This window comes from Diceros bicornis, chromosome 11, assembly GCF_020826845.1.
Source record: "Diceros bicornis minor isolate mBicDic1 chromosome 11, mDicBic1.mat.cur, whole genome shotgun sequence".
NCBI classification, from domain to species: domain Eukaryota; kingdom Metazoa; phylum Chordata; class Mammalia; order Perissodactyla; family Rhinocerotidae; genus Diceros; species Diceros bicornis.
The window spans coordinates 2,916,287-2,940,029 of NC_080750.1; the positions used below are offsets into that span (position 1 = coordinate 2,916,287).

The 23,743-nt window shown below is 40.6% G+C and overlaps 1 protein-coding gene across 1 annotated transcript in view; it reads right to left on the reverse strand.

The window, feature by feature from the left end:
* Nucleotides 1-24: 24 nt before the first annotated feature.
* DKK2 (dickkopf WNT signaling pathway inhibitor 2) overlaps nucleotides 25-23,743 on the reverse strand; it is a 100,138-nt gene continuing 76,419 nt past the window's right edge. The window contains exons 2-4 of the mRNA XM_058549870.1: nucleotides 4,319-4,469; nucleotides 2,969-3,124; nucleotides 25-291 (exon numbers count right to left, since the gene is read on the reverse strand). Of these exons, the coding sequence (XP_058405853.1) occupies nucleotides 41-291; nucleotides 2,969-3,124; nucleotides 4,319-4,469 (558 nt within the window). The 3' untranslated portion in view covers nucleotides 25-40. The remainder of the gene's footprint in view (nucleotides 292-2,968; nucleotides 3,125-4,318; nucleotides 4,470-23,743) is intronic.

The following is a 23,743-nucleotide window of genomic DNA, read 5'->3' on the forward strand; positions in this document are numbered from 1 at the left end:
AAATTCACGGTCTGCTAATGACGCTTCTCCTCAGAGGTGATCATATTTTCTGACACACGTGGAGTCTGGCTTTGGAGGAGTAGGTGGCATCTTTCCACACTTTACAGGACAGGCCTTTCGCACAGTCACACCGCTGGAAAATTTCCAGCCCATGAGAACCCTTCTTGCGCTGTTTGGTGCAGACTTCCCCCTGATGGAGCACCGGTTTGCAGATTTTGGTCCAGAAGTGACGAGCACAGCAAAAGCCTTCAATGCAGTCTGAAGAGCGCAGGCAGGGGTCTCCTTCATGCCCTGCAGAGACGATGACCAAAAGATATTACCATGACACTTCAGAAAAAAATCCTACTTTGCAATCAGAAGCACATGAAATATTTTTACTTATACTATCTTCTATAATGTCACCATTTATAATGAAAAGTCTTGGATTCATATCAATTGGCTGTCCCTATAATCATGTAAATCCATTATTGTTTATTTCCATTATTTGCTGTCTGAATATCAAGTTTAACGAACAGCTAGGACTATGCTTCTCTTTACTTTGTCATCGTCTGCATTTAGATATTTCCCTGATCATTATTGTGTGTTTTTTTTTTTACTAGGTGAGTGAAAAATAAGTAAATGAAAAGAATTGCTTTTAAATTAATTTGATACTTTCTTGGAAGGTGCAAACAAACTCTGATTCAAGAAGAAGGCTGAAACTCTCAGGGACTCCTAAGACCATGTATCAGTTAGAGTCTAGCCAGGAAGAGAGAAACCCTGAGTATTCAAAACAGAGAGTGGCAGGGCTAAGAAATACCAGACGGTGGTAAAGTGGCACAGCAGGAAGCCACCACCACATGTAGGCTGGAGGATCCAAAGGAGCAGGTGATGCCAGAACCCAGGGGCTGGAATCACGGGCTGGGACTAGAAGCCCAACAGACCCACTGGCAGGAGCTGAAGCCCCAAGGAGATGGAGACACAGCTCTGCCAGAAATATTACCTGAGGCAGGGAGAATAAATGTTGGCTTTTTCCCTCTTCTGCCTCTCAGGCTCCCACCACAGCCAAAACCACCTGGCCAGAAGCCTCCTGACAGGGACTCCAGGAAATGCAGTCTATAAAGAGCTGTGACACAGGGCGGAGCAGAGAAAGGACAGACAGCCCCAGGTTGACCAAGAACCCGTCATAAGAAACACGTGGAAGCACAAATCTGGGTATTTAATTCAGAAAAAAAGGATTAAGTCAGCAAAGGGCACCCAGAAAGAGGGAGTCAGCAAACTTCTCTGTCACGCACCAGGTTGTACATATTTTAGGCTTTTTAGACTGTATGATCTGTGTCACAACTCCCCAATTCTGCTGCTGTATTGCATCTACCGATATGCCTAAACGAACAGGCACGTCTGTGTTACAATAAAGCTTTATTTACAAAAACAGGCAGCAGGACAGACTTGGCTCAAAGGCCGCAGTGTCCCAACCCTGCTCTAAAAGGCTCTCTGTCATCCCAGATGTCATCAATCTCACTGTGTGATGTGGACAGAACTCACTAGCCATTGACATAAGATCTCTTTCTAGTTACCATCAGAATATTACACATGTAATTATATAAAAATAATTAGCAAATTGGAAACTGTACTGTGGCACAGATATCTATTGGAATAAAGAAGGCTACTCCTGTACTAACAAATGTGTGTGAATTTGGTGGACTAGAAATAGGAGATATGAGTAAAGAGCTTAGTCCCTCAGGGAGTGTAGACAAAGGATAATTGAAGATAATTGTCAGTCTCTCTGGCACTATCCATGTGACCATTAGTATTCCAGGTCAGACTAAGAGGTCAGATATTCTATAGGAACTAGCTCTGCAGAACACGAAAATGTGGGGAAACGGTCTTGTGGACAAGCAACCTGGGGAAATACAGTGTTCAAGAGAGTTAACCAGTTTTCCTCATTGCTGGACTTCTCAGAGCCTTCAACATACCAATGTTTATTATGAAGTTCCAAAAATGGGGAGATGCATTGTTACAAAACTCTTGAACACAAGGCACTTTTATTCACAGAATGTCTGGAAAGAGTAGTGCTACAGAGATTACACTTGCAAAAAGCCTCCTTTAAAAATGGAGATGTTTCATGCTTTTAAAATTTTACTATTAGTAATTAGGTTCAATAATTTCATAAGTTCAAATTTTACTATTAGTGATTAGGCTTCCCAAATATTTTGATACAAGGAAGGGGATTTTATAGCCATGCATAATTCCACTGGAACCCAATTATTTTTGTTAAGTTGGTTTATGAATCTAGTTGTTTATCTGGTTGTTTAGTGAAATAAAATTTCTGAATCTGCAAAGGTGAGAAAAATACTCAAAATCTTAGAGAGATAGTGACATGTCAGCAGACATTTTCCCATTTACTTTTCAGAGTGCTTTATGCTTTGATCTGTGACAGAAATGCTTGTATAGGAGATTTCTTCTAAATTCCGTGTAAAAAAGCAGGACTGTTTAGAAAATGGCATGCTTGATCAGGTGCTGCAAGTCTCATAATAGAGGTTTTCTAACAACTCAAGATCTCTAAGAAACATCTAGCATCCGCAAAATTAAGAATTAATAAATCAGGTGGCCGGCCCCGTGGCGTAGCAGTTAAGTGCACGCGCTCCACTGCTGGCGGCCCGGGTTCGGATCCTGGGCGCACACCAACGCACTGCTTGTCAGGCCATGCTGTGGTGGCATCCCACATAAAGTGGAGGAAGATGGGCACAGATGTTAGCTCAGAGCCAGTCTTCCTTGGCAAAAATAGGAGGACTGGCATGGATGTTAGCTCAGGGCTGATCTTTCTCACACACACACACAAAAAAAAGAATTAATAAATCAGTTAAAATCTCACCATGAAAGTACCTCCCTTGTATTTTTTTCAAAAACCAATAGAATTAATTGTCTGTATTTTTCTTTTACTTCTTTATAAAACAAGGAAAAGTAAACATAGAACTACAGATATCACTACCTTTCATATGGGACATCTTAGCGTGTGGTCTTCCTAGGTTCTGCCATCCCAAGTCGTGGTTTGAGTAGTGACCATGGTTTCCATCTCTGTGCCGAGTGCCGTCCAAAGCCGGGATATGAGGGGTTAAGATGCTCTCGGTGACCGGGATACAGATGCCTGGAGATGGCCAGGTAAGCAGTTAGACTTAGTCAGTTCCATCAAATGTGGTTATTAGCCAAGTATGCTCCCGATGTGAGGTATGAAGCCACCTATCTATCATCTATCTATCCACCTATCTATCTATCACGTATCTCTTCATTCATCCATTCATGTATTTACAAATTTATTGAGACTGAGTATTTACTAGTTCGGCCCTGAGCCAGGCTTCTTTGATTTGAATCTTGTCTCTCTCAAGATCAAGTGACCCTGGGCAAAAATAGGAAAAAAACAGAATTCATTTAGCTAAGTTATTGTGAATATGTGTGAAGTGCTTAGAATAGTGACACAGTACAGCATGTATTAAATTAATATTAGCTATTAGTACTTTAAAATTGACCAGACATCCATTTTCAGGATCCAGGTTCCTTGGTTCAACCAGCAACACAATCCTAGTCTATACCATAAATAGCCCTAATGGTATGCGTCTTCTTCCCATCAACTCCTGTCCAAGGTACTCCCAGTAGGACTATGCCCAGAGGTCAGGAACAAGTATAGGAACATGAGACTGATCGTGTTGTTTTCTGAGTGTATGTTTCTGATCACCTTCTGCAATTATTTAATGGTTTTACCATGTGTTGTCTTAGGTTCTTCATTTCATCATCAACACGGAATTGTCTGCCTATGAATTCATTGAGATTGGGTGAAGCCATGCTTATGGAAAGGCCGGGGAATAGACTCCTGTGTCTCCTTTTGGTAGAACCCATCACTCAGTCCATCAACATCTGAGTGTGCCACAAGGTGGGGCCTTTGAAGGAGGACACCTGAGTCTAAGAATCGAGGTGTGAAACTGGGCTGAAATTGGAAGACAGACTCACAACTGTGTGGCTAAATCACAGCAGTTTCCTTTCTTTTGTTCTTTTGCATGTATTCGCTTATGTGTTTAGTGGAACAGAACATCTAGTGATTATATGCAACACTTCCAAGGGACAAATCCTAGCTCAGCATAGATTACAAAATACAGAAGATGATCAGAGCCCAGGGGAACTAACATTTGGGAGGTAGTCTTACCCATATCTAAATCATGATCCAATCCCTGCCAGCTGAGAAAGGCTCCTTACATTTCAGTGGTCTAAGGAGAATGTCGCCTAACTTGCTAGGCAGGCATCCCACTTACAAAGGAAGAGGCCCGCCAGCGCAGAGCGTGATCTTTACCGTTATTGCAGCGGGTGCCAGGACAGCACATGCCATCTCTGTGGCAACGCTTCTTCTTCCGTCGACACGCCATGCAGGCCGACGATCCCTGGTGGGGACTGTGGCAGTATCTCCCAACTTCACATTCCTTATCGCTGCTGCAAGGGTAGGCCTGTCAGGAAGTGGGACAACAACACCAAAAGCAAAGTAGATTAGACCCTGTAACACTTAACGAAAAGCGACTGCAGTAAATCATGATGGAAAATACGTCCCTCCTCAAAGGAAGGACACCATTGTAATAATGTTCTACGTAGTGACACTGACTTAACTGAGAACCTATAAATACTGATTGTTGATGGTGACAATGATGAAGTTGACACTCTTCATATATTTTCATCGACACACGATGTTAGGATTCAGACTTTGTATTGATTGGGGTGCTCAGAAACAGTCTTAGCTGTTGTATTGTCACTGATTTAAGGTGCAAATGAAACAGCCTAGCCACTCTGTGGTTCATCTGCTGAACTAGGATGAGGGGAGGGTTAAATAAAACCACTAAGGCCGTGCTAGAAGCTAAAACACATCTTCTGCCCAATTACGGAACAAATATTTTAAGAGTGACTCCTCACAATTCCTGCCTCTGAGGAGCAAAGAGGGGAACCACTTCCAGAACAGTTTGAGGCAATGAACTGTTTGGCACAAAGAAATCAAGGAGCGGTGTCCTCGTTCTAAACTCGGGAAGGAGCAGCAGCAGAGTTCTGAGTGGTCAGAGAGATGCTAAACTCCAGTTACATCATCGTGTTCTTGGGAAACGAAACAACAGGCTCCTTACACACAAAAATAGTCCTACACGCTGCTGCACCCTCAATTTATACAGAAGGGGCTTCCGTTGATACATTTCTCTGCCACGTGTATGTTCAGAAGGCTACATAAGCATGTCATATATTATCTCAAAAAATAAAAATACAGTCTCCAGTTTTGTACTCCTTGCCTCTTGGAAGTTATTGGAACACTTAAAATGTCCCTGTTTTCAGAGACTGAGACGTGAGAAGCTGAGATGTCACAGCACACCTCAAACTTACTCCTATTTTGAGGGATATTGACAGGGAGACTTATTTGTGAGTCTTTTTGTTCTTTTTGTAGTTCTTTTTTTTCTGATTTTCAGAGTAATACATGGTTATTCATTTAATTGAAATATACAATAAATAAAAAGAAGCTATGTAGTTGTTTTTAAGCAAGTATAAATGATATAAACTATAGGATAAAATTTTTGTGACTCAAATCATTAGTGTGGTTTGAGTGTTTTACTTATGAAATGAGGTTTAAGGGCCTAACTCTGTGTGCATTTCTTATTCCTTCCCCTTCTCTCTCTCTCTCTCTCTCTCTGTTTCCTCCATAGCCCCCCTCCTCCCGCACGTGTTGTATACATTCAACCCCCATGTGTTTTCCATTTAGATCTGATCGTCTTCAGTGAGAAAGGGGAAATAAATATGAAGCTGACGTATGAGGCTGGAAACTTCACATGCTGTTCTATGGGAAAAAATATACTTTCAGCATCATTACAAAAAGAAAATAGAAAAACCACTAACTTCAAATTGAAAGTGCTTTTGAAGGATTGCACAGTGGCAATGTTTGATGTGTACATTATAATTGGAGCCAGATAAAGCTATAAAATGAACTTGCATATTACTGTCCCATTCTGGAACTCCGTCATTAGGTTTAAGAGAGAATGAGGTTGAATTCAGAGTATTAGGCCATTTTTCAAGAATGCAATACTGATGAAAACACTTCCCGCCTTGCCACACTCCTTCCCCCAAGCACTTCTCTTCCTTTGTATTTGAACCCATTAATTTTAAATGAAATACAATTCACATGTTTCTGATTCATTAACATTTATTTCATCAAATTGTTTTGCAAGAAACATTTGATGTCTTACAAGTCTTTTTCCTTCCTCAAAAATAGGACATGTTCCTTCAACAGAAATAAACACATGCCACCCAAAACATCATGTGCAATTTACAACTCAAACAACAAATCTTTAAGGGATTCGACTTTAGAATGATATTTGATTCCATTCCTAAAAAAATAGTCTATATGGTAGAAAGAAAATTGTTTGCTAAAAGTAGCAGTTCATTTATGCAGAAAATTGTGGAAGGCACATCATCATCTTTCCATTCTCAGTCGATGGGAAATGGAAAATATTGAAATGGAAAATACTTGAAATGGAAAATATTTGATGCAGATGTTATCACAAAAAGTAATATACACAGTAGTCCTCTATTAGAATGGGATTATGGTAAAATTCTCAGTTTTTTCAGAGGGGAGCTCATTTGTCTAAGAGAGAAAATATGTGGGAGGATATGTAGTTTATTATGTTCCAACATATCTTTTAATTGGCTTGAAATAGAAATGACGCAAGCAGAAAAGGTAGGCAGGATATATGTATATATATATTTTTTTTTTGTGAGGAAGATCAGCACTGAGCTAACATCTGCCAATCCTCGTCTTTTTGCTGAGGAAGATTGGCCCTGGGCTAACATCCATGCCCATCCTCCTCCAGTTTATATGGGAAGAGGCCACAGCATGGCTCTACAAGCAGTTCGTTGGTGTGCGCCCGGGATCCAAACCGACAAATCCCAGGCCACTGCAGCGGAGTGCCCGCACTTAACTGCTTGCTCCACCGGGCCGGGCCAGGAAATATTTTTTAATGGAAGGTTATTGTTAACGTGAACTTGTACTTAGAATAGAATCCCAGAACATAATATTAAGAGGAATTCTTTAACAATTAAAAACATAAATTTTAATAATTGAAATGCGAGGTTATATTACACAGCTCCTAGTATGCTTATGAAACCCTTGGCCCCAATAAACAGCCTTTATATATGAATCAAATCAACTAAGGATGAGAGAAATTGATGGAAGCAGGTTGCAGGGAAAGTGAGTGATATTTGGGGGCATGCCTTACCTTCTGAAATCCATGTCCCCCAGCAAGGATCTACTCAGCCATAAGGTTTCCCAGGCATAACCATTAGCAAGAAAACACAGAACATAAGAAAATATGGATTTGATCCATTAATAACAATTCTCGTGTTTTCAGCCTAATGCATTATTTTTGAGTAAAGAGTTTTAAACAAGGCATTTTCAACTAGAGCTTGAGGGCTCTGCGGCTTGCTATTGTTTTTTCCCTACATTAACTGCTTTAACGTTTCCGGAAATGGTGTCATAGTAGAGGAGAAAGGGAGGCAGGGAGGGGTGGAGAGACAGAAGCACTTGGTTAAAGTAGTTATGGAGGGTCCTGAAGAAGTGACGACTACGGCAATCAGCAGACCACTGGAGGAAATTACATCCATTAAAAAAGTGCCATCCAGACACCGTCCCATGGAAGATCTTTATTTTGGCCTCCAAAGGCTCTTCCTGTCCCATTTGATGATAGTTTTGTGACAAAAAAAAGTGAATTTGAGTAGCTTAGTCTAAGTTTCCATTTAACAAAAACAATGATATGTTTCCCTGGTACTTATTTTATAAATGAATAAAAAGACTGATTTTTTTTTTATCTGCTTTGGAAATTATTAACTGTGGATTTTTATGGCTCTTCATTTACTTGACTTCCAGTGAACAGTCTAAGGAGCAGTGATAGTCAGTGTGGAACCCGGGAACCAAGTGAAAGAATCAGCGAGAAACCTTAGTACGCCCAACCCATACTGAAATGTTCCAAACCGAATCAGAAACCCGGCCTTGTGAGCATCCAGGACTGCTTGCCTTCGTGCAGAACCATTCATGACTTAGCCTCAGTCACAACCAGGAGATGAATTCATCTGAGACATCAAATCATAGCAGATGATGGGCCATAAATGAAGAATGTGTGAGAATCATCCATGATTAGGCCAACAAACAAAGGAATTGTGCCCAGTCCACTTTCTAGGCTAAAAAATAGAGAGCTTTCCATGAATAGCAGAGCCAGTTATCATTACAACCCTGACATGAACTAAAAAAAGAATGAACACATTGGACAAAGCTTGAAAATAAAGTCTATCAGAAATGAGCATTTCTTTTTAGTATAAGGCATTTTCTTTTTAAGTCCATTTACTCTGTGCTAATTTGGAATCATTATTTACAATTTTAGGAATGAAGTGAAGAGAGGTTAAGTAACTTCTGCAAATGTCACATGTGCCCAGCGGCAGGGAACTCGGGGATCCGGAGCCCTGCCTGGCTGCCAGGGCTCACTGCAAGGTGTCGAAGAGAAAGTAACAGTGATTGTTTCACACACTCACAGAGAAGGCCTCTGCCTGGTGACCTCGTGCTGAATTTACAGATTAGAAAAGCAAACTTGGCCTCTTCTCTTTCTAGAAGCCTCCAAATACCAGCAGCACGTCCTGCTGCAGCTGCTGGAAAGACAAGAACAACCGCGGAAAACACCGACAAGACTGTAAACAGCATTTTCTCATTCCGTTTCTTGACCACAGTTCCATGTCCACTTAAACTCAATGTAATCAGAGTTATAAGCAAAAGCCAATCGTGCAAATCATGATAATTAAACAATATTCTAATGAACAAAATAAAAGGAAATGTAACTGCGTCTTATTTGAACTGAGGCTTTTTTTTTTTTTTTTTCGGTTATTCTCAAAACTGCAGGGAGAAAAGGCCTATTAATTCGAGACTTAGATTTAGGGTAGAATTATTCTTTTTCTTCAGTTACTGCTCATCCCTTAGAACATGCAAATGCAGCAAGGAAGTAATCACCTCCCTAAGAAAAAGGAAAGGAGGAAAAGTGTTTCTGGTCTCGCAGCAGCACTAACTACTGAACAGACCTTTGGTCACAACTAAATCCTTGGTTTAACTCCAAAGTTTTCAAATAATGACTTTGTTCCTGTTTAATGATGGCGGGGTGGGGAAGAAGAGAGAAACATACAAAAGTGTTCATGTGGGAAGGCCACCCATCCAGATTCTTGCAAGACCGGCCCAGTTTTGTTACTGTTTTAATAGGGACAATCCTTTGGCCCCACCAGCACTGTTTGTAACAATCTTGGAAGTTTTCTGGAGCCAAAAAATCGTCATCAGCTGGAGAGGCAGGAGAAAGCCTGCAGGGGGAAGACACAGCTGTGGGAATGAAGAACATTTGGGGCAAGTGGACAGAGGGAGAGAGGTGGCAGCACAGGGCTTGGGACCAGAACATGTCTGGGGTCTCAAAGAGAGCACAACAGAAGGTTGGCAATTACACGTGGGAAACCAGATAAGACTGGCTCCCCGTAGGTCCTTAGAGAAAAGATTAATCTCCCTGGTCATGACATTCCACATGATAAATTTATCTTTTGATGAACATGCAGGGTAAGCTACCCTTTAAGGTGGTCATTTCAAAATCATACGCTAAAATTGCAAGTGGGAGGTGCAGGGACACAGACCTCAATCTGGTCAACATGAAGTTATACACTGCGTGCCAAAGGCTGCGAAATCTGATCTTGTTCTCTGTCCACAATTTCCTCCAGGGGATAAGGGTGTACTAGACACATCTCCAAGGATTCCTGAACACAAAGCCAGGAGGATTGAGCTATATTAAATTTGAGGGGAAGAGTTCAGATATTTTGTGATGTTCTAGATGTGTGCCATTGGTTCATCAAGGCAGCTGCTTGGGTGCTCATTCAATATTCAATAATTATTTATTCAGCATTTATTTATTGAGAACCAACTGTGATCCAGACACTTACAACTAGGTCAGTGATCTACAAACGTTTTGCCTCTGTTACCCCTAAAATAGTTTTGACAAACATATAGCCTCTCATATATTTGACACGTAAAATGTTTCAGCATAAGTCTAAATTTGTTTTGTTAATATTATATATGTTAAACACCTTATAAGATGAAGTTCATAGTAATTTGACATGAATCGATAAAATAGATTTACCTACCTTACTGATCAATGCATACTGACCCTAAAATAAATCACAACATGTCTATCGGTGGGTATTTTTCCTTGAAAAAATTAGAGAGTTTTAGAAGACATTCAGTTAAATTTTAAAATATACAAATCGTCACAACTATTTTGAATGTTTTGCATCCAGAACTTTCCAACCGGAAAGCTTCACTTTTAAAGAATTAGTGAAAAGAGAATTAGTGTGTGTTTAGGATGCCCTGATCAAACATTAAAAATATCTTTGTTAAAACCAATATTCCAAATTCTACTTTAGTTTGTCATCCAAAAAAAGTTTTTGTACCTTTGGCTATTGCGGTCTCTCAAGATTTAGAATGTGTGATGGTTTGCGTTTTTTGCCCCATAAAATGGCAAAAGACTTGTAAACACAGGCATATTCCCAGATAATTTTAAGAAAAAGAACCATGGAAGTCAAAGATCTGGAAACTGATTCCCTTAAAACAATTCATGCTGTGCACACCATGGAGACCTTCGAGTACCTTTTACACATGGTCATTTTAAGGCTAAGGTTGTTAGACATTTGTTTTTTTATGTAAAAGTTCAGAGCTGAGAGAATTTCTACTAATACTGCCTGGATTATAAGTTAGAAAGGATGGATTTCTGCCAGTGGTCCGTTAACCTCCCCAGTGTTCTCAAGCTTCACTTAGATCCTAAGAAACAATAATTTTGTGAAATGAAGACAAGGCCCTCTCTAACTTGGGCTGCTCCACGCTGTTTTCTGCATGTCAATAAGCAGAAAGGAGATTCCGGGGAATACTCTACCTTGAACACGGACTGAATTCTCAACTGTAACATATGTATTACTGCTATTGATCGCTGGGTAAATGGGGAGAGCTAACGCTTCCCATATGGTCTCAGCACCTAGAGAAATCTAACTACCTAGTTTACCTACTTTTTATTTTTTCTTGTTTTTGCCCCATTTCCCCCTCATTTGGAACATATGGGACAAAACCCTTCTCTTCTGTGCTTCAACAGCAGCGTCTTGGGAGAGCTTTTGCAGCAGTGGTTGGAGCCCTTTACACTTCCAGTATGATTATAAAGCCTTTTATAATCCTGTGATTGTTTGAGTATAATGATCCTAACCGGGAGGAAGAAACTACGCAATTTCAAGTTTTCTTCCACATCCAAGATTGAATGTCTCTAATATAAAATTTTCATTGTAGTCTTACAAATTTGCCTGATCTTCATGACCTTCAGAAAGGTGACATGGAAGGAAGAATTTTGGAGTTATACTGCAATTTGAATTATGCCTCTACAATTAACTTTTTGGTGCAAGTTACTTAACTGAGTTTGTTTCCTTCTTGATGAGATGGATATAATTCCTACTGTCAGCAGTGTTTCTCTACTTACATAATCTTAAAAATCTCACAGGGTTTCTTTAAAAACTACTTGTTCACAGACTCCTTCTCATAGAGACTCTAATTCTGTAGGACTGGAAGTGGTCTAAGAATTCATATTTTTAATAAATACCATTCTGGTGATCATATGATAAGGTACGATAGGGAAACACTGCTCTACAGAATTGTTGCAAAGATTAGGCATGCCTCCCATACGTATATCATACAGACAATGTCTGGTCCTCATGTGATATGGACTCGATATCATCTCCCAGGTAGACTTGGGTCTAAGTGCGGAGTGGTTCCCTGACATCAAGATGAGTCTAGGTGAGAAACTCACTGACAACAGCAACTCTTTCCAGGAGGGTTCATCTGCACTCCCAGTACTTAGCCACTGTGCTTAGGGGTGGGCTTGAGAATTTCTAAGACTATATGAAAAAGTAAAGTAACACATAGCAAACACACCAGTGCACTTTGGGAGAAACACAGTGTGGACTCAGAGCTGTCAACACACCCGTGATGGCTGGATTGCTCATGGCCTCATGTGGCATACACCTGTGTCTTCTTGGCAGCGCAGAGTTTTGCAGTGTTCTTTGCATCTTGTATCCTGTGAGTCGTTTCAAAACAAGTACTCTTCCTCTCCATATCAAGTATGATAAATAGATGATGTCTGTTTTTATTATTTTCTATTTTTTGTATAGCATCAAATTTCCCTTTTCAATGAAAATCACATTTAAAATTCAAGTATTGACGACCAGGTAGAGAGGAAAACATAACATACTTTCAAATTGCTGTTTGGAAAAGACCTTCTTTATGATTATAGAATAGGACAATGCTGGTAAATATCTCTGAGGCCAAATGTAAACATTTGTGAATTTTAAATGTTATATGAATTTGAGTCATTTTTCACTTATCATGGGTTTAGAAATGAGGATATGAGAATCCTGTGAAGATGTATGTCTGTGTGTATATATATATGTTTGTGTGTGTGTGTATATACACACATGTGCATAAGTTATCTTGCGTTATCTTGCATTATCTCAGGAAGTATACCGAAGAAATATGTAACAGAATTCACCCAGGGGAAGGCAGAGAGTGTTGTTGAGAACAGAGAAAAGAGGAAAATTTAGTTTCCACGTAAACCCTTTTAAACATTTTATAATTTGCATGTATTATCCATTAAAAACTGGGTGCATGTATTATCTATTAAAATTAATAAAATTTTAAAAAGAACTAACATTATGAGATTCAAAGTGAAATTTCTTATTCTTTGCTAATTATGCCTCACGGTTTTCGTATTAGGAAGGCTTGGAAGAACTTGGGTTTCCTAGAGTCAGGGCTTCATGCGATAGTGTCAAGAATCCAGACGGAAGTTTCTTGGTTAAAAATTTTCTCTTTTGTTTCACAAATGTCACCTTATTAGCAGAATCAGACTATCAATGCAACATTCAAATTATGTATATATAAACAATCCATTGTTCCAACAATTATTTGATTGAGCTAATGTCTATTGTTGGCTGATTTCATTTAGCATAGAACCTGCAGACTTTATGCTTCTCTTATCTCATTTAATTCTCTTTCATTTCCTCCGGGAATTAGGCTGGACTAATAGTCAAATGGCCACTCACCACATTCTATTCTGATTTTGAGGAAACAATTGATGGAAGCTGATAAATTGAAAAGATTGCTCTTTTACGGTTGGGAAAACAGAAAATAGCACAGCAAACTATAATCCTCAAAATTCATTTGCAGTGAGAAGACTTTTAACTTCTGTTTAAGAACTACTTTAAGCCTTGTATAAATATTGCTTGAAAATATGAAATGTTACCATTCAAATTTAGAGTCGTAAAAGATCCTTTGGTTTGTGTGACCCTCGTGTTCAAATCTCAGCCTCAGAAATGTGTACATCTTGTGACAGCATAACGTGTTAGTGATCCCAGAAAACACACATTAAAGATGTTGGTCCCCCACACCACTCACATCCTAGGACACCGGGTTTGGCGTGTTGACTAGCACATTCTCAAGAGTGCGACAGAGGTCAGATGATTTGTTACTAGATGAAAAAAAATGAAATCATGTCTCCAGGTTTAGGTCACCTCCCCTCCACCCCACTGGTCCTTCCAGACTGTGCAGAGTATGCTCCTCTGTATTTCTGCTGCTTCTTTTCTTGGCCGTTGTTCGCTACTAAGAATCCCCTGACGTACTGGCATTGGACTCTTTTTAACACCTCTGTGTCTGGCCTCACATTCCAGCAGACTTTGCAGTAAATATGGGGCTTTAAAATGTGAGATGGGAGAGGGGCAGTGGGAAAGAGAAGTGGAGTGAGGCTAAGAAAGCAAGGATCCCCCAGGGATTGGGGTAGATCTGTCCTGCCCCCACACAACTTGAGTGCTATTTTGGTTAATAAGAAGTCTAGGCAACAAATTGAACAAAATTCACTAGCTAAATGGTTAACAGAGTTTTTATACAACTTTGCTAGGGTCAATCTCTAATCCTATACATTTTTTCAAATTTTTTCCCCTCACATCCAACAGTAAAGTATTTCTAGAACTGTTTGGAATGCTATATCTGAAATCTGTCCCATTTGTTTTTGTTTGTTTTAACCAAAGAAGGCGTCCACGTTACAGTACGGATGAGCAGAAAGCGCTTTTGTGTTTAGCACGGCCTGTGATCCCCATCTGCCTCCCCTGCGCTTGCGTTCCACACTCCAGCCACACAGGGCTACTTGCACATCGCTCAGTCAGCCATACTCCCTCGTGACTATGCACGTGCAAACACTTTCCTCTGCTGAGAACACCTTCCCTCCATTCACTTCATCATCAGAATAATTCCTACTCATCGTGCAGAGATTATATCCAGTAACTTCCCTTTGGGGAAAACTCCGGGCTGACTCCTCACTCCCAGCTGATTTGGATGTCCCATTGAACCTGCACCCTGCCACTACCACATGCTTGTCTATACCATGATATAGATTATGCTCTGCTGACTTCTTCACCTGCTTTCTTTATACTCTTTGATTGTGGAAATCATCTTCCATCTCTGTATCCCCAGTGGTCACATAATGCCTGGAGTAATTTAGCATTCCACATTTTGTCCAGTAATGAATTAATGGAGGAGATTTTGTTGCAATAGTGGTTGGAAATTTGTACCATTGAATTGGCAAAAATTCTCACATAAGTACCCATCAGAAGATGGTAAAAATAAAGAACTTGAAAATCAAGAGGTGATTTTGGATATATTTTGCAATCAATTTTAAAAATTCAGTGAAGTCCTACACACACCATTTATAACCTACGACTACACAGCTAATGACATCATATGTGTTCAAGAAGAAAGGACGTTAGTTGATGAGGAATTTTCCAGACGGCAGCTTGGCTGCAAGTGTTGCATGTGAAGGCTCAGATTCACATTTGCAAGTGCTGTCATCAGTCCTTCACATTACGTTCCTAGGGGGGATGAGATTGTTCACATACAAGTTATCTAAAGTGAAAAGTAGGCGCTTGCATTTCTAAGTGATATCAGTGGTCTCTGCCACAGCCATTTGCAGCAATGTCTCTGTGTTTCTCCTCTTTCCTAATGGTCCTGGGGGGCTTGTTTAAGCCTATGGGTGGGTGGAAACTATGACACTGGGTACTTTTGAGGATCAGATGAAGCTGGTGACACTCCATCCCAAATAATTCTTTCTAACTTTTTTGCCTTTGTCTCTCAATATTTTTCTCATTGGTGGATCATATCTGAGAGTATTCCTAGTTAACCTCCACCAGTATGAGGTATTATTGTCAAGAAGCAAGAAGGTGAATAACTCGTGATGGCTTTTTTGTGTGTGTGTGTGAGGAAGATCAGCCCTGCGCTAACATCTGCCAATCCTCCTCTTTTTTTTTCCTGAGGAAGACTGGCCCTGGGCTAACATCCGTGCCCATCTTCCTCCACTTTATATGGGACGCTGCCACAGCATGGCTTGCCAAGTGGTGCGTCAGTGGGCACCAGGGATCCAAACCGGCGAACCCTGGGCCGCCACAGCGGAGCGCACACACTTAACTGCCTGTGCCACCAGGCTGGCCTCATCATGATGGCTTTCTTTAAACATCTTGGGACTACGTAGGTGGAATATTAAGAGATTCAATTTCTTGATACACCTTAGTCACAGCAATATAGCAACCAGTACATTACAGCTAAAGAAATTTTTCTAAATCTTGCCTCCTGGAATGCCACACCAAATCATTTATTTGATGTCTAACTTGTTCATGATTCTAAACAAATTGAGCAAAACAAGGTTCTCACCAGCCATGTTAAATTACTTTAATTTCATTGGCATGTCAATTTTTACAAAGACTGTGGACAGTGTTTCTAGGTTTTGAACCAAATTCACTTTACATCATGTCTATGATTCTTGTACATGGTCTATTCAACACCCCTCAATATGCCCACACATCAGAATTTTAGACACCCATATGTTTTTCAGGCCCTGCTCCTGAGTTTAAAAACTTAAAGGACTTTATTCAGCCTAAGCTAGGTTCATATTTGGTATTTGTAGAAAGATGATGTGAGCCTGTTGCCTGAGCAAAGAGGCAAGAAATAAGAACTCTACCTTCTAGGTCAAATTTCCTAAGCTACATGTTTTCAGTCCAGGCAGGGATGTCGCTGTGTGTTTGAAAAGGTTAGGTCTCCCTAAGACCCCTGTACGGTGTAGCTTCACAGCCGAGTGACCAGAGTGATTGGACTCCCTTGTTCTGCAGGAGGAGGCGACACAGCCACACCTGGGCACAGCAGGTATCACACAGGATGGATTACGGTCTGACTATAACATTTCCTGGGTTTAAATGAGATCACCAGAACTTTATTCACAAAACAAGTCGTTTCCACATTAATGTTGGAATAAGTGATTTTTATTACAAAGCCCACCACCAGCCAGGCTCCTTTCTGAGGGCAGATCAAAAGCATAAGGACCTGGTCATGTGCTGCTTTTCATCTCCCCTCCTTGAGCACAGCACTGTCTAATGCGCACTGACCAAATTCTGCCTGGGATTTTAAACAGGGCGGTTTGGAAAAGCCAAGAATGAGCTCTTCAAATAAGACTGCTCATCCCAGAGTAACGAGAATCAGAGCTGTACTTTTATAAATGGTACGTTAAAAACTGTTTACAACTTGCAAATGATGACTCCAAGAAACATTAGGATGACTTTCTTATATAGAGACATTAGTAAATAACAGCAAATTTGCTAAAAAAGTCCAGTCCTGCTTTCTGGGAACCTTCCAAAAAGAAATGACAGATCTTTAAAACACAGTTTCACAGAATGAATCGATTAAAAGAGTAATCAGCCAATTACTGATTATATAATAATAATTAATATTAATATTTAACAGCAACTGTACATAGAGCTATTTGTCTTCAAAATAGTGAACTCCTTAGGTATTAACTCTCTCTGGCACAACTGCCAACGTATGTTTGGAGCACTCTAGGGAGAACTTTATTTAACGTCCATGTCCCTGCAACGTCTGCAGGCGAATCTTTCCATTGTTAGATAAACATGTTCAGATGTACAGAGATGGGGTAATCATGCACACCCATGTCCTGCTGTCTGGCTGGTTCACTGCTGAGTCCTCCACCAATACCCAATCACAGGCAAAAATGTGTTTTCAGTGATAGAGCAGCATGGTTTTCATTGAGGACACACTCTGCTGAAAATAATACAAAAATTGTCTGGGAATTTGGGTGCATAACCTGGGTGTGGTAAGGATGAGCTTTTCACATTTCTCACTAGAGCTCAGTAACTCTCCACATAAAGCCAGCCCAGGCGTGGATCCTTAAATTCACCATCTCACCAGCCAAAAAGCCTCCTCCTGCTAATAGATGCCACGGTGGCTGGAGCTTCTCTACAACTGCATGTATTTTCATGAGACCCTGAAAACAACAGCATCCTGGAAACTACAGATATTTTGCAGATGTGCTTTTTTTTTTTTTTTTTGGTGAAGAAGATCAGCCCTGAGCTAACATCTGCCAATCCTCCTCGTTTTTTGCTGAGGAAGACTGGCCCTGGGCTAACATCCGTGCCCATCTTCCTCCACTTTATATGGGACGCCGCCACAACATGGCTTGACAAGCAGTGCGTCGGTGTGCACCCAGGATCTGAACCAGCGAACCCCAGGCCATCGCAGCAGAGTGCACGCATTTAATCGCTTGCGCCACTGGACCGACCCCGAAGATGTGCTTTTTAGGAAACGATTTCGCAATTTGATTAGGCATGTTATCAATGTGTCACTTTACAGACAAATAAAGACCAACCACTGGTCTTTATTACGAATCACAAATTTTAATTGTAATCACTTTTCCCTGATAATTTCCGAAATTGTAAGCATTCAGGAATTCTACTTACTGGATATTTAATGATATTAAAGAATTATTGTTAACTCTTAGTTTTGATAACAGTATTGCAGTTATTTTTTAAAACTTTTTTTCTCTTAAGGAAACAACTGGAATATTTGTGGATGAAATAACATGATGTGCAGGATTTATTTTAAGGTGATCTGCAGGAAGTGGGGATGAGTTGGGGAATGTGGAGGAAGCAAGATCAGCTGTGAGTTAAAAATTGTCGAAGCTACAGGATGGGCATGTGGGGGTCACTCATACTATTCTCTCTACTTTTGTGTATATTTGAAATTTCCATTAAATAAAAAACACTAAAGAATTCCTGCAACATAAGCAGAACTCTAAAACCAGTCTTCAAGGTGAAGCCACCTCCAGACATAATCTGAAATCACTTGGTTCCACTCATAGAGCACAGGAAGCATCCTAACAACATGGAATCAAAATTTTCTCCTCTTGATTCCATCCTCACCTTGGAGAGGCTGGAAAGCCAACCTCTGATAAGGGTGTCTCAGGCTGACAAGACCTCTGTAGTGTGAGTAAACTTCTGAGCTTCTACAAGCTGGATTATTCACAATCTACTACACGGAGGTAGCCATGAGTTCTTTGGATTTATACGTTAGTGCTCCAGCCTCTGATCCTCAAATTTCTAGAGTGAAAGTTATCCCAGGAGCCCACAGGAAGCATCCACTTTGAGCCATTGCCATCCATTGACTGTTTACTGAAGCGCTACCAATGTGGGCGTCTTAGGGGTGGTAAAGATGCATCAGACATGGTCACTGCCCTCAAGAGACTCATATTAATAGGGCAGAAACAAACCATTGCTTTTGTGGGCAGTGACGGTACACTTACTCTCAGCCCATCTTTTCAGGGATCACACCGGAGCTCCATTATCCTGGAATGGGCAAACAAGGGAAAGAGAATGGACACCAGACTGAGTGAAAATTTTCTAAGTATGGGGAGTCTCTATTTATTTATTCGTTTGGTTTTGGAATAACCGGGTGTATGTATGACCTGAGGCTTAAGATTCTCTCTTGGTACTAAGCACATCAGCTACAGCTGGTGTTCCCCTCCGCCCACCCCAGATTCACCCCATGACAGCTACTTGGAAAGGTACTGTAAACATAAAATGTTTTCTTTAAAATGTCACATTGTTTGGCAACACTTGCTAAATGCCTGTCTAATTGACATGGCAGGGCTCTCTGTTTTTTGGCAAAAATAAAAGTAGCAAAGGATAGTTACTCTCTGAGCAGCCTTCCCATAAGCTCATGTCTGTATAGTGCCTTCTGATTGGCAAAGAACCTTCACACACGTTCTCTCATCCGATTAGGGAGGTGAGTTGGGTAGGCATTTTTAAAAAATGTATTGATATGAAATTCACATGACATAAAATTAACCATTGTAAAGTGAATAATTCAGTGGTATTTAGTACTTTCACAGTGTTGTGCAACCACTACCCCTACCCAGTTCCAAAATGTTTCCATCACTCCAAGATACCACTCCCCACACCCATTCAGCAGTTTGAGTAGGCTTCACTAACTTCAGCTTTACAGGTAGGGAGCTTATTCGGCCACTGTTAAGTGACCTGTGGTTAGGAAGTGCTCGAGCCAGAAACAGAACCCAGGTTTTCTAACTCTGAACTCTTGACCAGACAGCAGTTCTCAAACTTCAGCCTACAGCAGAATCACGTAGAGAACATGTTATAACACAGATGGCAGGGCTCCAGCCTCAATGCTCCTGACTCAGTTAAGTCTGGAGTGGGGCCTGAGAGTTTGCATTTCTAAAAAGTTCCCAAGTGGTACCGATGTTGCTGGTCCGGAGAACATACTTTGAGAACCACTGTGCTATACTGAGTTGCCTGCTCTCTATTTTCTAATTATAGGTTTTGCTAATTTGATCAGGGATGTTGTACATTTAAACAAAGCAGGCTTACAGGAGGTGTCTGCTTTCTCTACCTCACAGGTTTGTTGGATGGATCGACATCAAAATGAAAACATGTGGGTGAAAGCATTTGGTCAGCTTAAAAACTACCATGTAAATTAGAATCTTATTTCTTGCTGAAACTCAGTCCTATAAATAGCTAAACTTATTATCTCTTCCAGCATGTCTGAGGAAACTACTAAACCATGTAAGTTTGTTTTTCCAAAAGGCCAGAACCAGAGGCGTCTCCTCTCATGGGTCTGACAGAGAGTGGTGCCTGCACAGCATGGTCATGAAATGTTGAATGAATGAGTTCACTTAACAATCAAGGGACTAGGGCTTCTTTAGTATTTCTCGAGGCACTTCTAAATAGACGGCTACGAAGCACCCTATCTGATTGACATTATGGGCAGAGCTTTACACATAGGTTAATCCATACCCATCAGGTTTCATGCCAGGGTCCTAGTCTACCTGCACCCAAAGGTCTTAAAAGCATGATTGGGGCATCCCTCCTGCCCTGGATCTCTACATGACTTCATGCCAGTGTTTTAGCATCAAGTTAAAACCACTTTCTTTGCTCCCCCTGTGTGTACATGTGTATGGATGACAACTTACAATATAGCCAACATATATTCCCACATCTGCCCACCAGATCTGTGTGTGCTCTCCTGGTCACTCAGCTTGAGGCTGAGTGAGGAGGAGCCTCGCAGGAGAGTAAACGGTAGAGCTGCAATGTCTTGTTTCTCAAGTGCTGGGATCCTTTAATCTTCTTTCTTCCTTTGATGTCTGAGATTTCCTTCTTTATGCAGTGACACTGGGACCAAATGAAACACCAGGAAACCATTTACTAGCAAAGGGAGTATGTTACAGACACCTGCGGAGCCCATGGTACCAGGTGACTTGAATTACTCACACATTTCTAGGTCTCTGATCTGTGGGTGGGTGGCTGTTTTGACTCTTTTTTTACTTTGGTTAAAAAGGTGACAGCTCTGGTCACACTGCTATGACTTCTATTTATTTTCTGCCCATATATCAAATACAGGCACAAACAATCAGGGGGAAAGACAAACCCTGTATTGCTCTGATGACTATAAGAGCAGTTGCTTGAAAACACATAAAATCTTTGTACAAATGGTTTCTGGATTCAAATAAAGGAGATAACATATTGTGGTCCAAGATGCCGAGGACTGCGAGACTGACTCTGGGTCCCGGTCCTGACCGGGCCATCAGTTAGCATGTAGACTTCACACATATCGTTTAACATCTGTGGGCTTCTGGTTTTTCATCTATAGAATGAAAGAAATCACCTAAAAACAAAATTCTGTTTTGGTGTTTGTTTTTAACAAGCTATCTGTCACAGCTAATAAAAATATTGCCAATTTCCGAGGGGCTGTTTGTCATTAGTCTGCTTTTCTTTTGCATTACAGAAATATTATGATATTACCTCCTTTTATTGTTTGTTTCCAAAGAGAAGAACAATCTAGGTATCTAGACAGAACATTTGATGACTATGAAATAGCATCAACATTGTTAACACAGTCTGGTATTACAAAAACAATATTTATTGAATGTTTACTATGCACCGTACTCTGTGTTAGTGCTTTATAGGCGATCATACAAGTAATCATAGTGGAAAATATGTCTTGAATTGCAAAATTTTAACAATTCAATCCAATTCAAAAAGGTCCCAGTAGATATGTATGCCCTGTGAAAATCCATATAGGTAGGGATGATCCTCTGTAGATCTTCAACAAATATCACAAATGCTATTCTATTTCTTTTCCACAGTGGTCCTTCCCATCTCAGTGAATGGCAAGTCTGCAACGGCACTTGTCTGGCCAAGACCTTGGAGCCGACCCCGCTTCCTGTCTTTCACTCCTGACTCCAAATCCGTCAGCGAATCCAGCCTGCTCTATCTTCAAATTGTTTTGAGAATCCAGCTTCTTCTCAACGTCTGCACTGCTCCAAGGCTTGCATCCTTGCCCTGCGTCCCAGAACTCTCCTGCACCACTTGATCCTCAACACAGCAGCCCTAGTGGGCCTGTTGGAATGGAATTTCAACCTTGTCAGTTACTCGCTGAAAATCGTCCACTGGCTTTCTGTCTCACTCAGCACGAGGGCCTGAGCCCCTTCTGTTTGATATGAGCTGACGCTGTATTTCTTCCTTACCACTCGCTCCAGCTCCAGCTCCAGCTCCACTGGTCTCCTTTCTATGATTCCTCCACACCAGGTGTCCTCCAACTTTGGGCCCAGCACAGGCTCTTCTCTTTGCCTGGGAGGCTCTTCCCCAGAGAGCCAGGTGGCCCAGCCCCTCCTCTCTTTCAAGTCTCTGCTCTTATGTCACCTTGTTATTGAGGCATCCCTGACACCCCACTAGACTGCTCCCTCACCTCCTTTACACTTTATTTTTCTCTATTTCTAGATTTCTCACCATCTGACAAGCCATATATTTTAATTGTTTATTTGCTTATTGTCTCTCTCCTCACTGAAGTATAAGCATCATGAGGGCAGGGATTTTTTATTTTGTTTTATTTATGACAGTATCTCCAACATCCAGAACTGCATCTGGCCTGTAATAGATGCTTAATAAATGAATGAACAAAGAGATATATTTTATAAATATAGCTTTGCCCATCTAGCATTAAAGAGGTCTTTTTCCCCCTACCTCTCTCTTTAAGGCTCCACAGACAACTCCTCCCCCAATTGTTTTTCCTTTCTCTTGTAAAAGTTTGCCCAGCTACCTGAATAAGTTGTTTTCTTGAATTTGACTAGTGAGAGTTTAGTTAAAAAGAGACAGTGTATTTTTTTATTTCTCCCCATCTACTAGCAAATTTTCTTTCCCTTGCAAAAATCTCTTATTAAAAACAAAGTCTCTAAACAGAGTTTCTAACAAAGTCTCTAAAATTTTGCCAATGACATTTTCTCTCTTTCTTTGGTAAATTTCTTGAAAGAGTAATTTACATACACAGTCCCTTCTTTCTGGCCACTAATTTATTCCTTAATTCACCACTTAACTTAATCTGATGCTACCCATATCCCAAAGCTCATCACTCATCCCTGGTCATACTGAACCTTCCAAGAGCTCAACTCAAAGGGTTGTCCTTGATTGGATCATTCCCCATACTTCCTGCAGGACATGGTTGTCCTTTATGGACCATCCTTTTCTCCTTAGCTTCCAGAACACATTATCCTGGCTCTTCATCTTGTCTTAAATGGGTCCTCTTCATTCTCTCACCTTTCTAACGTAGTAATTCTATACAGCGCTGGCCTCAGATTGTTAATTTTTTTGTAGAATCTTTTACTCCAGAGTTCTATCCACTTCTACTGATTTGACTACCTTGTGCAGGTGGTATTCTAAACCATAATCACTAAAACTTGTCCCTTGCAATACCAGACGTTTCCCATTCACTGCCTACCGTCTTCTGGACCTCTTCCAGCATCCTAAATGTTGCACATTTACATCTGCATCCACCAAGATTCAACCAAAACCATCTCTTCCTCATGACTTTCCTATTTCTTTTTAAACATCCTCCAAAATGGTGAAAACTTGTAGTGGTTCAAAAGGTTTAAAAGGAGACCAACAAAACCTTGTGACTAAGGGAGTAAGGGACGAGATTGTGGAGGGAGCGAAGGGGAGCAGTGTTCAGAGCATTCTTAACAATAAAGTTAAACATGTTAAACTCTAACATTTTATTGTTTAATCAAATATGAAAAAACATTAAAAGCTCTTAATTCTGGGTGGTGGAAGTCAGGGACTTAATTATTCTTTTAAATTTTTAATGTTTTAAAATTTTCTCCAAAAATACGGCTCTTAAGAAAAAAAAAATTGTTATGTTTACTATTTGGGAAAACATTTGCATTAAGTGGAAAATAATGAAGTCAGTTACTTGCTTATTTTT